This window comes from Asparagus officinalis, chromosome 8 (genome assembly GCF_001876935.1).
Source record: "Asparagus officinalis chromosome 8, Aspof.V1, whole genome shotgun sequence".
Lineage (NCBI taxonomy): Eukaryota > Viridiplantae > Streptophyta > Magnoliopsida > Asparagales > Asparagaceae > Asparagus > Asparagus officinalis.
The window spans coordinates 32,153,014-32,167,564 of NC_033801.1; the positions used below are offsets into that span (position 1 = coordinate 32,153,014).

General features: G+C 39.8%; 2 protein-coding genes across 2 annotated transcripts; both read right to left on the minus strand.

The window, feature by feature from the left end:
- LOC109820355 lies at nucleotides 8,732-9,415 on the minus strand. Its single transcript, XM_020386482.1, has one exon. It carries the CDS (start codon nucleotides 9,323-9,325, stop codon nucleotides 8,897-8,899), a length of 429 nt encoding a protein of 142 aa, XP_020242071.1. The 5' UTR covers nucleotides 9,326-9,415; the 3' UTR covers nucleotides 8,732-8,896.
- Nucleotides 11,065-11,678, minus strand: LOC109820524. The gene has a single exon (XM_020386683.1). It carries the CDS (start codon nucleotides 11,611-11,613, stop codon nucleotides 11,185-11,187), a length of 429 nt encoding a protein of 142 aa, XP_020242272.1. The 5' UTR covers nucleotides 11,614-11,678; the 3' UTR covers nucleotides 11,065-11,184.

Here is a 14,551-nt window from a genome sequence, read left to right on the forward strand (position 1 = left end):
AGCGTCAGCCATTTCATCAGGCTCATCCTTATCAGCGTCCTGGAGTGCAGTCTCAGAACCAGTCATTGGTGCAGTGTTCCTATTGTAACTACCCTGGGCATACCCAGCAGGAGTGCCCTAGGCGTCTTCGTCTGTGCTACAACTGTGGGTCCCCCGATCATGTCAACCGGGAATGTCCGCAGCGTCAACAGGCCAGCTTGCCCCCACCTCCAGTTCGAGCGGCTCTTCCACCTCCACCTCGATCAGACTCAGTAGCTCCAGCTCAGCACGGACCTTATCCTCGAGCAGGGCCTCTTCCTCAACAACAGCAGATTTATCAGGAAGCGCGAAGGCAGCAACCACCTCGACGACAGATGTTCACGATATCAGCTGTGGAAGCAGAGGAGAACAACCAAGTTATCACCGGTAAGAATAGTTTATTCTTAGTTTTATTTGCATATGAACTTCTTACTTCGCATTGCCTTATGATATTATGATAGGAATTATTTATGAGTGCTAGTTTAGATGTATTTTCCTTCAACACTAGATAAGGTTCTTGTTTCTTCCGTTATTGCGTTATCATCCCTTGACTCTGGAGCTTCTCATTATTTCTTGTCTCGTTGATTTACGAGTACCAACTATCGTTCCATATCTGTCTTTGGGTTTAATTCCGAGGACGGAATTTGTTTTAAGGGGGGTAGAATGTAAGGACCGTGAATTTTGATACTAGTTAAAATAATTTTCTGGTATTTTAAAATATTTAATTATGATTTTTAAAAGAGTAATTGTATTTTTCTCGATTTTCTACAATTTTCTATGATTTAAAAATCTGATTTTATAATTATTTAAATGGTTTTAATATTGATAAATTTATTTCGTGCAGTAAAATTTTCAAGAATTAATTTGTTATGTTTATCAAACACGTAATTTTTTAAATAAAATGTTGTAATTACTTAATCATTATTACGGTATATCTCGGTATAATACTTTGTATTATTTAATTCAAATATTTTGGTATATATTGATTGTATTATTCAACTGTCCTATTATTATCGTATTAGTTATAACTTGTACATTTACTGTGTACGCTAATTGTCTCTATAATTATTTAAATTTTTAATTTAAGTAAAAATATTTTATTATTAATTATGTCTCGTTTAATATACAATATCGGTATTTTTCAAATCTAATTTCGTATCAAAATATTGGTATTAGCACACCAGGTACGTTTTTTAATTTTTTTGTAGATTAATATATTAGTAATTAGTTTAATGTTTTTAGCGTATCCGTAATTATTTTATTTTAATTAATTGTCATTAAACCTAACTCCTAATTTTCTCTCTCCTATATATCTCTCTTTCTCTCTTACTGTTCATTTTCACGCCGCCTCTTATATTTCTCTCCTGCCCTCACAGAAACCGCGCCGCCTCCTCTGCGACCTTTCTCGTCCTCTTCTCTCTCTCACCTCCGCCTCGAGCCCGTCGCCGCCTCCAACACCCAGACCCGTGCCTACCCTCTCTCCTCGGCTCGGCGGCCCACCTACACCACCCGCCGCCCGCCCTTGGCCTTCAAACCGTACACTCCACAGCCTGCCCGTCGCACCAGCTCCGCCACACATCACCCACCACCGGACGCCGACCACGGAACGACTCACCACCGTTCGTCACGCTTCCCGTCGCACAAAAGTCCGCGCCTCTAGGCCCCCAGCCACGCAACGGGCCGCACCGACACTGACTCTCCTCCAGCCTCCGAGGCTCTCCCACAGCCCTCGTCGAACCGCACGAGCGCCGCCAGTGATCCCCTGCCACCACCCGCCAGGAAGGAGAAGCTAAGGCCAACCCGCGCTGTCTGTAACGTCGATACGTTCGACGAACTCGAGGGCAGATCCCTTCTTGGCGCGTATGTCGTTGTAATTTCATTTTTATTCTATGAGTTTTTTACTTATGCATATGTGCGTAGATTAGTTTGGTGTGATATGATTTTATTGGCGTAGTTGTGATGATATCGGCGGTGAAATATACTGTGAAAATATGCTATGAATTGATGAATAAGTAGTAAAAAATAGTTTATGTTAGATTTCATGTGTGTTGTCGGAGAAGGAAGATATATTTATAGACGAGTTTAGAAGTACTTTATAAATGAGAAATATTTTAAAAGGAATTTTCGTGAAAATAATTTTGTAATGAGTATTTTTGAATACGTTGTTATGATTAAAAGAATTTATTTTAAGAAAAGAGTATTTTAGATTATTTTTATAGATAAAAATCATAAGAAATCAGTTTATAAATCAAAGTATTGATTGTTTCATGAAATAAGGTAATAGAATAATTTTAAGAATATCTTTTAGATTCTTTTATATTTAAAGAATTATGTTAGAATTAAATAACTGAGATTTCGATTTTCGTGTGCAAAATATCTGTTAATCGTAGTTTCACGTTGCCATTGTTAATAACGCTTTACTTCCTTTGTTCTGCATTTGATCACGACCCTTGTTCACTTCATGACAATTGACACCTTAGCGTAATTTGTATTTATTATTCATGTGAGATCGTAGAAACGTACATGACTATAGGACAATGGGTAGGGGACAGCAGCTAGGAAATGCTAGAATATCGTGGGTAGTTGACTGGAATTAGAGATTGAATGAGAAGTCTTCGATTGGTGAGGAGGAGGGATGGAGCGCTGCTCGGTAACGGATTTGTGGGCAGAGGGGGGAGGGGGGGGTGTGGGAGGGGGGGGGGAGGGAGGGTCCCATTGAAGCGTTAGGAATTGTTGATGTATATTCCGGGCTCGCGCTGGTGAAGTTTGTGTAGTCACCGGGGTGGGTCCGAGGAGATGTGATATGTGATTGTTGATGTATATTCCAGGCTCGCGCTGGTGAAGTTTGTGTAGTCACCGGGGTGGGTCTGATGAGTTGAGATATTTGTGTATTCCGGGCTCGCGCCGGTGAAGGTTGTGTAGTCACCGGGGTGGGTCCGAGGAGTTGTGATATGTGATTGTTGATGTATATTCCGGGCTCGCGCTGGTGAAGTTTGTGTAGTCACCGGGGTGGGGGTTAATATTTAATTATTTACAATTCGAGACATATGGTATATACATGAGGGTTTCCTTGTTTGGATTATTTCGCTCGACGTACTACGTCTCGAGTTGTAGATTTTTAAGTATTAATTCTATCTATTGTATGATCTTGTTGCTTGGATGGTTTTTGATCGCTACCTGCATGATCTTCTTACTTGGTTGAATTTTGGATTCGTCTGATTATTAGTATTCCAGTTGTACACCTCTATCGTTATTACTATCATCACATGTTCTATTATTTTTATTTCTGCTATAGCCTTGACCACGCATATATTATCATTACTGTTATTGTATTTGTTCCTGCCTTGGGGGATCTTGCCGTGTGTTCCACACGCTGACGTACTCCTATTTTCTGGGTGTACGTCAGATTTAGGAGATGAGCAGCCTCAGTACGGGATCGTACAGGAGCCAGAAGATTCTTAGCTGGGGGGTCTTGCAGAAGGAGTAGAAGAACCATCTGAAGCGTAGTGATTTTCTTCTGTAGTAGTAGTTGGACATTAGAACTCGTTTACCGTACTTTTCTTTAGTTTGATGATAGATTTAGTTATTTTATTTCCTTTTATTCTGGACTATGTATTTCTTATTTCCTAGTTGAACTGTTGTTGTAATAAGGGTACGTTTGACCCATATTTTATGTCTGGGATGATTTACCATTGATGATATGTCTATTTTTATTCTGGGTTGTCTTTATATTCTTGCTATGTGTGATCGGGGACCTGTGACTTCACGTTGTATTTATTTCTAGACGCTTAGCGTATTGGATTGAGAAGAAAAGAAAGAAAAAGAGAAAAAAAAATGATGATAGTGTATATTCTTCTCAATCTAATACGTCGCGGGCTTGTTCACGTTCCGATTCCCGGGTATTTTGGGAAGCGGGGCGTGACACATCTCTAGCTTCAATGATAGTATTGTTGGATATGTCACTGATTTTAGAGTTAATGACTAGAAATCTATTAACATTGCTATCTAGTGCATATCCAATGAAAGCAGCATCAACAGTTTTGGAACCAATTTTCCTCTTCTTGGGTTCGGGAATAACTACCTTAGCCAAACAACCCTAAATCCGAAAGAAGTTCAGATTAGAAGATCTCCCCTTCCAATATTCATAAGGAGTTATATCAGAATGTTTCTGGGGAATCTTATTAAGAATGAAACAAGCAGAGAGAAGGGCTTCACCCCAGAGAATTTTAGGTGCTCCTGAATTGAGCAACATACATTTTACCATGTCTATAAGGGTTCTGTTCTTTCGTTCAGCTACCCCGTTGGACTGTGGTATATAGGAAGCATTTACCTCATGAATAATGCCATGTTCTTGACAATATTCAGTCATATCATTTGAGGTATACCCCCCACCCCCCCACGATCAGATCTTAGAATTTTGATCTTTCTGTCAACTTAGTTCTCAGCTTCAACTTTAAACACCTTAAACCTATCTAAAACTTTATCTTTAGTTCTGAGAAGATAAGTGTAACAATATCTAGAGTGATTGTCTATAAATGTTACAAAATATCTCCTACCCGCTCGGGTGAGAACTCGGTTCGAGTCACACACATCACTATGAATTAATTCGAGGGGTTTAGATTTTCTAGTTATAGACTTGAAGGGTTTTTTAGTGTGTTTCCCTTGAGCACCAATCTCACACTTGGATGAGAGCTCAAAAGAGGATTTAGGAATAAGATTCAATTTGATCATTTACTATAAAGTTTGAAAATTGACATGTCAAAGTCGTCCATACTAGACATCACAAGATTCAACAATTTGTACAACAGAAGACTCAGAAATTTTATTAGAACTGGAATTGATTACATTGAGTTTGAAAAGGCCATTACAAGTAAAACCTTTTCCTACGAATACATTGTCCTTTGTAATCACAAATTTATTGGATTCTTTTACAATCCTATAGCCAGCTCTAACGAGAAGAGATTCACTGATCAGGTTTCGACGGAGAGAAGGAACATGATGAGCACCTTGTAGATTCAGAGCTTTCCCAGAGGTCATGGTGAGCTCTATGCATCCACTTCCTATTATTTGTTTGGTGGAGTCATCTGCTAAGCTTATGCTTCCTCCACGTGATTCCTGGTAAGTAGAAAACCAAGAACGATTATTGCAAACATGGATATTAGCTTCAGAATCTAAGTACCAATCAGTGGAAGAAGTAAGGGAATTTACAAGATAGGATGAAGAGGCTAACCCGAAGGAAGTTGGATTCTCTTCAATCATATTAACTTTGTTGGATCCATTTCCTTTAGGAGCAGGTTTAGCCGATTCCTTCTTTCGAAAGAAACAGTTGAGAGCCATGTGGTTGGTTCTACCACAGACATAGCAGAACTTTCCATCAGACTTATGGCTGGAAGATTTGTTGAAGGATTGCTGGTTTTTCTTGAATTTCTTCCGTTTGGGTTTGAAATTCCTAGATTTAGGCTTATCATCTACCAAGTTTACTTTAGCTTTTGATTCGGTCTTGGTTTTGGAATTTTGCCTATGCTGGTCTTCAATACGATTAGCCTTGAGGGCTTAGGTTAAGGTTAGATCTCCTTACTTGTGTCGGAGATCTCCAGCAAATCTAGACCAGGAGGGAGGGAGTTTATCAATCAAACAGGAAACTTTGAAGTCATCAGCAAAAGAGTTTCCTTTAGATTGAAGGTGACGAAAAAAATCTTGGAATTCATGGATTTGTTCATTAATGGGTTTGTCATCAACCATTATGAACTTATTGAAGGAAGAGGAGGCGAAAATCAGTATTTCGGCATCATCATAGCCGTATTCTGCTTCAAGAGCATTCCATAGGTCTTTAGCACTTTTGAACTAATAATAAATATCATAGTGGTTGTCCGCAAGTGCACTAAGAATCCTATGACAACAATGATAGTTACTTTCTTCTGGTTTCATAGAACTAGAAAAGAGCTAGCACCAGAACCAGAAGTGAAAGGAACATGTTGTTCAGGATCAGGAGTCAAGGGTTGAGAACCGCTAGTTGAAGACTCGGGAATGTCTATAGCAGACAAGAGACCTAATGTGATAAGCCAATATCACATCTGATTAGCCCACCATTTATAATTAACACAGGTGAACTTTTTAGATTTGACACTTTTGGAGTGATCAGGGTTAGCTATAAGTCCAATTTGAGTTTACTAGTCTAGGTATTTGGTATCTGAAAGAATAAATGTTTTGGCAATACCACTCAACTAGAAACATTAAGGATTATGACTTTGGATATGCACTAGAATTGTAAACTAGCAAAAGATAATAAATTCAATAATTGTTTTTTATATTTTTTTTATGAACAGTAAACTAAACAATTCGTGAACAGTAATTTTTTTAATAGAAACTAATAACAAAGGAATTTTATAGTAACTATTTAAATGAACAGAAATAAAAAAATTTCTCGGATGAACAACAGGTGGAGGAAGTGTATTGGTGGAAAGGTAACACGACGTTTTGTTTTTGGTAGGGGTTCTTTTCTTTATTTGTGCCGAGCTCATGGCGGTTTGAGACACTTTATTGGAGAGGAAACATTGGGACGACGAGATGAGATGATATTTTTGATGGGTCGTTCCTTACTGGAGGAGGATCGACGTTTGATGTCGAGCATTGGTTTTGGTGTTCGGGCTAAGACATATTTAGGTTATTTTAGTCATAGATTGCCGACTGTTGCGTTTAGAGATTTTAGATCTGGTGGAGCTGCTTCAAATATTAGGTTGTTTCGGATGTTTGGTCGCCCAGCATATGGTCACATCGAGGATGTGAGATTTGATCCGAGTGCACATTTGTGATTCAGAGGTCATTTGGTTATCAAGTGAGGGTCTCTGATTTTGTTCTGAGTAGGTATATCACATTTGACTCTCGGTAGGTGGAAAATGTTGATCAGATTGTTGGGATATCACAGCGGGTGGAGGGGAATATCGAAGAGGGTGGAGGGTAATGCTACTCCATATTGAGTGGAGATTACTCCACATACTCCAGATCATATTAAATCGTTTGAGATTCCAGCTGGGGTGACATAGTTTGGGGATCATGTTGATTTGGATGCAGATGATGAGTTGGTTGATTTGAATACAACTGGTGGACATAGTTTGGATTTTGATATGGCTGTTGGTTCACCTCAGGTGGAAGTGTTTGGTTTGTCTTACTTTGGGGCCATTGGGAGTGTTATCAGGTGCAGATTCGTTGGTGATATTGGAGAAGGGTTGAGAACTCTTCTATTGGATTGAGGGTCTTTGGTGGACATTGGGTGAACTACGTGAGGCTTGATTCATTGGGCAAAAAGATACGTAGGCAGTCAGTTTTGATGCAGCCAATTTGATGAGTTGATACCGATGTTTTGGAGTTTGTTCGCATTCATTTAGGTTCCCGACTTGTTATGGATTGAGTCCGTTGTCCTGAATTATTTTAATTTGTACTGGACGTAACAAGTGAGACATTTGGTTTGGTTAGTATTGGTTCAGTTTTGGAAAAACTTCGTCGAGGTGGAGAATTGTAGAAACGACGAACACATTGATGAGGTTCAGGAAATTTGTAGCTGGGAACATTTTGAGTATTGTCCGGTCGACCACCGAGTTCGTCGCGGTTGACCGTAAATGTGCACAACACATGGAAGACTTCAACACAGGTCGCGGTCGACCGCGACGATTTCAACGGTCGACTGCGAGTTGGGTCTGGGCCTACTTCGGTTTCCTGCACTGTTTGGGATTTCTATTTAATATAAATAGAAACATGATTTGTTTAGGGTTTCCGATTGTATTGATTGAGTTTTTGAGGAGTTGAGGGGATATTTGGAGCACAGAAAAGAGGTATTTTCTAGCGCTATTAGTTAGGGTTTTGTTTGAGAGATTAAGAGCTTTGTTTGTGAGATTAATTGGTGAGTTTGAGTAATTTATAATCTCAGTTTGTACTCTTCTTCTCTATTAGTAAAAAAACCCATCCCCTTCTTGCTCCGTGGACGTAGGCAACTTACCAAACCACATAAAATTGATGTATTTGTGTTTGTGCCGTTATTTTGGTTTGTTTGGTCTTCTTTCTAGGCGTTTGGTTTGATTCCTCGAAGCACAACAATTAGCTTCTGCGCACAACACATTGCTCTAAGTTTCTCTTCCAAAGTTTGAACAAGTCTTACAACTTTATTGCCCCAAATTTCTTTAAAATAAAGGCAAAGATGGAAAATTTTGGTACTTATAAGAGACTGAATTTTTGGATCATGGGTAAGCTTTAAAAGTCAACTAGTCATGTGTAAAAGACAAGAGGTGTTGATTAGGATTGGTTATGATGAAAATTGAATCTGAAACTTCTCTCTCCAGAAGAATATCAAACTCAATTTCCATTAAAATATGTGTTAAAACCGAAAGGGACATGGTAGAGCTGTGGATATTGTCTAAAGATACGAAGAAGAGAAAAAGAGGTAAAAAGGGTAGAATAGTGACTAATTTAGAGAAGTGATATAGGAAAAAGAAGAGAAAGGTGACAGAGTCAAGGAAATAGGGTTCAAAAATTGAAAAAGAAATAGAGAAATAGGAACCGGGATTTTAAACTTTACTTATCTTGAGTGGTTTGAAGACTGATAAATAAGAAATTTAGTGGAATAAATTCATGAATCATGGTGTAATTAAGTACATTTCTAGATACTTAGATCACTTCATGAATCACCGACCAAACTCCTCCATTAAGATCTTAATAATTAAAACAGAGGATAAAAACAACAAGGAGGGAGAATTTATTTTACACATAACAATTCTTATTTATCATTAATTTAACACGAAGAACAGTACTGACTTCCAAAGTAAAAAACAACAGCACACAGATATATTCAAGCTAGAGGGTAGAAATTCCTTGCTCATTCTCTCCTTCACTCAAGTTCAAAAGCTGATGCATCGAAGCTATCAGACAGTCCGGTTCCAGTTTTGAAGGTGAGCTTCTCAGAGGAAGGAGTCTCAAAATACATCTCAACAACGGAGAGCCACAGCAGAAGCTCCTTGGTTTTCACTCCGGTCATCTTCTTCATCTTGCGAGGCTCAACTAATGCGGTCACCTCAGTCGCATATGAAACCTGACGCTTTACCTTTTTGAAAGTATGATTCTTACTCTTCTTCTGAGTTATCCATACGAATCCAGATGCACGGTTGTAGCCAAATTCTTCGATATCCTCCATAGGGAACAAGCCCTTTGGAAGGCAGAGCTCTGTCAAAAGCTGGACAATCTTCTTCTTGCACTCAGCATCCCCATGGCAGATCTCAGCAGCTGAACGGTGGCTCTCGATGGTCTGCGACGATGACATCTTTCTTTTCTTTGGGTAAAATTAATTAAGGAGAGAAGAAGAGATTGGGATAATTTTTTTTGAAGGCTAAGGTTTTGGCTTAGTGAATGAAATGTGCATTGAAGGGGTGCAATATATATAGAGGGAGAAGTGATGAGGTTTGAAGAGAATTTGAGTGGGAACTGTGTGACTTTGTCAAACAGAATGGGAGCCAATTTAATGCTTACAGGTGAAGTTGGAGAGGTCAAGGGAATTGGATGGTCAAGGAAAGAAGGAAGAAACATTCAGTAGTCAAATTCATTTACAGATCAAAAATGATAGTTGCTAGTTGAAATATAGATCAAAGTTGGATATTGTGTCAGTTAGTGCCAAGTTGTCTGAAGGACGAATTGTGCATCCTTTGAGGAAGAATTTGTGAGAGATTTTGAGAGTTTTGTTTGAGGGTTTTTGGTGAATTGTAAACCCTATTTGTATTCTCTTTATCTTTAATAGTAAAAACTCACCCCTCCTTGACCCGTGGACGTAGGCAACTTGCCGAACCACGTAAAATTTGTTTGTCTTGCTGTGGTTTGTGTTTATTCGTTTGGTTGTGATCGTTCTTGTTCTTGTTTGTGCTCTTTCTTTTGTGTTTGGAGTTCCGCTACGCACAACAGGGACCATATAATTAAATAAGACTAAAATATTGATAAAACTCTTCTTAGCACGAGCTAAAACACTAGTATAATATAAATAAATGTTTTATTTTCCTTTCATGTGAACAACCACCGCTCTTTTTTTTTCTATATTTTCATGTGATTAGTTTCCATGCATCAATCTTTTGTCACTTCCTCATTTTCATGTTAAAAATTATTTAAAATATGAAACAACTAGGTCAGCACGTGATCTTTTGTCACTTCCTCATTTTCATGTTAAAAATTATTTAAAATATGAAACAACTAGGTCAGCACGTGATCTATACTTGTATATTATTTATCTGAATTTTACTTTTGAATTGAAAAATACGGCTACTTCTTTGGTGACAAGTCAACTATTCATCTGAGTTGGGCTTCTGATGGTCTCCTTGTTTGATGAATTCAGCCTCCGCAAATATCATTGCTTTAAGCTTCTTTTCCAAAGTTTGGACAAATCTTACAGATTTATTGTCCCAATTTTCTTTAAATTAAAAGCAAAGATGGAAAATAAAAATTTACTACAAAAAAATGATGGAATTTTGGTACTTATAAAAGATACTGAAATTTTTAGATCATGGGTAAGCTTCAAAAGTCAATTAGTCATGTGTAAAGGAGAAGATGTGTTGATTTGGATTGGTTATGATCAAAATTAAATCCGAAACTTGTCTCTCTTGAAGAATATCAAACTCAATTTCCATTAAAATGTGTTAAAACTGAAAGGGACATGGTAGAGCTGTGGATATTGTCTAAAGATACGAAGAAGAGAAAAAGAGGTAAAAAGAGGAGAATAGTGACTAATTTAGAGAGGTGATATAGGAAAAAGAAGAGAAAGGTCACAGAGTCAAGAAAATAGGGTTCAAAAATTGAAAATGAAATAGAGAAATAGGAACCTGGATTTTAAACTTTACTTATCTTGGGTGGTTTGAAGACTGATAAATAAGAAATTTGATGGAATTACTTCATGAATCATGGTGTAATTAAGTACATTTCTAGATACTTAGATCACTTCATGAATCACCGGCCCAACTCCTCCATTAAGATCTTAATAATTAAAACAGAGGATAAAAACAACAAGGAGAGAGAATTTATTTTACACATAACAATTCTTATTTATCATTAATTAAACACAAAGAACAGCACTGAGTTCAAAAATAAAAAACAACAGCACACAGATATATTCAAATAGAAATTCCTTGCTCATTCTCTCTTTCATTCAAGTTCAAAAGCTGATGCATCGAAGCTATCAGAGAGTCCGGTTCCAGTCTTGAAGGTGAGCTTCTCAGAGGAAGGAGTCTCAAAATACATCTCAACAACGGAGAGCCACAGCAGAAGCTCCTTGGTTTTCACTCCGGTCATCTTCTTCATCTTGCGAGGCTCAACTAATGCGGTCACCTCAGTCGCATATGAAACCTGACGCTTTACCTTTTTGAAAGTATGATTCTTACTCTTCTTCTGAGTTATCCACACGAATCCAGATGCACGGTCGTAGCCAAATTCTTCGATATCCTCCATAGGGAACAAGCCCTTTGGAAGGCAGAGCTCTGTCAAAAGCTGGACAATCTTCTTCTTGCACTCAGCATCCCCATGGCAGATCTCTGCATCTGAACGGTGGCTCTCGATGGTCTGCGACGACGACATCTTTCTTTCCTTTGGGTAAAATTAATTAAGGAGAGAAGAAATTGGGATATTTTTTGAAGGCTAAGGTTTTGGCTTAGTGAATGAAATGTGCATTGAAATGGTGCAATATATATATAGGGAGAAGTGATGAGGTTTGAAGAGAATTTGAGTGGGAACTTTGTGACTTTTGTCAAACAGAACTGGAGCTAAATTAATATTTACAGGTGAAGTTGGAGAGGTCAAGGGAATTGGATGGTCAAGAAAAGAAGGAAGAAAATTCAATAGTCAAATTCATTTACAGATCAAAATGTTGGGGATGCACAATCCCCCTGATGCGATTTGGAAATAGAGATTTAGGAGAGAAGAGAGAAAATCAAACAATCTCAAACACACAAGATTTACGTGGTTCGCTTCTCAATGTGAGAAACTACGTCCACGGCCGCCGTAGGAGAAAAAATTCACTATTTTTCGTCTCATTACATCATGCCCTAATCAACCCTTTTATAGACTTAAGGGTTTAACAGCTAAAACAGGAAACAGATCAAAACAAACACTAGAAAACTTATTAGTAATAAATTGTTTGTCAAATCATCATCAAAACTATAGGGTCAACACAAGTCTGGGAGAAGCTTTTAAAGTCCTAATGGCAAACATGGCTACAGCTGATCCATCCACAATGGAAGACGACGATCAGATGCCAACATGGGACGGTCGACCGCCGCACCACGTGCGGTCGACCGCGACGAATCCTATTCCTGATCGAGCTCTCTGGACTTTGGGCGGTCGACCGCAGCGCCATGTGCGGTCGACCGCGATGTTGTCTGTAGTCTGGGCTTGCTCTCTGGACTTTTGTCGGTCGACCGCAGCGCCATGCTCGGTCGACCGCGATGAGCTCCTGGCCTGTGCACCCAGCTGTGCACGACGTCGGTCGACCGCCGCGCCATGGCCGGTCGACCGCGATGCAGAAAACTGTCTCCTTCGTCGTTTTGCTTGAACTTCTCCATCGTCGATCCTGTTCCTCCTGTTCCAACTTTGTTCCTCCTCTCTTCTGAAGTATAGGGCATGCTTGATAGTTAGGCTTCACATATCCTAACAATCTCCCACTTGGAGACTAACTATCAATCTCTTTCAGCTCTCTCTGCGGCGACGGCCTCCATATCATCAAGTGCTGAGGCCAACTGAAGTTGAACACAACTTCAGTTTCTCTGTAGTGACAACCTTGGTAAGCATATCAGCTGGGTTCTTGCTTCCTTGAATCTTCACAAGTTCCAACATGTCCTCGTCCAACGCTGATCTTATGAAGTGGTAGCGGACCTGTATGTGTTTGGTCCTTGCATGAAAAGTGGGATTCTTTGCCAAATGAATTGCGCTCTGGCTATCACAATGTAAGACACTCTTCTCACTCTTCTGTCCCAGCTCCTCCAAGAAACCCTGCAACCATATCATCTCCTTGCTTGCTTCTGTCACAACAACATATTCAGCCTCTGTCGTTGATAAAGCAACGATCTTTTGCAACTGAGAAATCCAACTAATAGCTGTAGAGCCCAAAGTTAATACGTATCCTGTAGTGCTTCTTCTCTGGTCTATCTCACCAGCATAGTCTGCATCAACAAAACCCTGCAGGACTAACTTGCCTCTCCTGAAGCATAAGCAATCTTCTATAGTACCTCGCAGGTATCTCAGAATCCACTTTACTGCTTCCCAGTGCTGCTCTCCTGGATCTGACATAAATCTGCTCACAGCTCCCACTGCATGGGCAATGTCAGGTCTCGTGCATACCATGGCGTACATAAGGCTTCCGATGGCTGAAGCATAAGGAACCTTAGCCATGTAATCTTTCTTTTCATCAGTCTCGGGGCACTGCTCCTTAGTCAATCTGAAATGACTAGTTAACGGTGTGCTGACGGCCTTAGCACCACTCATCCCGAATCTCTCAAGCACCCGTCGAATATACTCGGCCTGAGATAGTCGTAGTGTGCCTAAGAGTTTGTCTCTGCTGATCTTCATTCCCAATATCTGCTTCGCTGCGCCTAGATCCTTCATGTCGAACTCACTCGACAGCTGCTCCTTCAGTTTCTTGATCTCTGTCATATCTGAACCGGCTACTAGCATGTCGTCGACATATAGGAGTAGGATGATGTAACTCTTGTCAAACTCTTTGACAAAACAGCAATGATCAGCATTGCACCTGGAATAACCGTTCCTGTGCATGAATCCATCAAACTTTTTGTACCATTGCCTTGGAGCTTGTTTCAGGCCGTACAAGCTCTTCTTCAATCTGCATACCATCTTCTCTTTTCCCTTCTGAGTAAACCCCTCTGGCTGCTGCATATATATCTCTTCCTCTAGATCACCGTGGAGGAAAGCTGTCTTTACATCTAGCTGCTCGAGATGTAGATCTTCAGCTGCAACAATACTCAGGACTGTTCTGATGGTAATTAGTTTGACTACTGGAGAGAAGATCTCTGTGTAATCAACTCCTTCTCTCTGCTGAAATCCTTTAACCACTAATCTGGCCTTGTATCTCTTAGAACCATCATGTTCCTCTTTGATTCTGTACACCCACTTATTGCTCAAGGCCTTTTTTTCCTGTTGGTAGCTTCGCAAGTTCCCATGTCTTGCTGGTGTCCAGGGATTTTATTTCGTCTTTCATGGCGAGCTCCCACTTGCTCGCATCATCCACTCGAAGGGCTTCATCATAACTTTCTGGCTCTCCACCGTCACTCAAAAGTAGGTAATTGAGATGAGCTCTTGGCTGTAGTGATGGATACTTAGGATTGGGCTTGGGAACTCTAGCTGACCGCCTCAACTCTCTAACGGGCAAAACAGTCTCTCCATCTTCATCTTCCCCCTCTGAAGTGGTCTCATCCATCATCTCTTCTTCTTCATCAGAACTAGCTTCGGGATTGCCTCCACCTAAGGCATCATCTGACTCGAAATATGTAGGATCACTCTGCAT

Coding starts and splice junctions, on each gene's coding strand:
- LOC109820355 (XM_020386482.1), bottom strand. CDS start 9,325: ATGTCATCGTCGCAGACCATCGAGAGCCACCGTTCAGCTGCTGAGATC.
- LOC109820524 (XM_020386683.1), bottom strand. CDS start 11,613: ATGTCGTCGTCGCAGACCATCGAGAGCCACCGTTCAGATGCAGAGATC.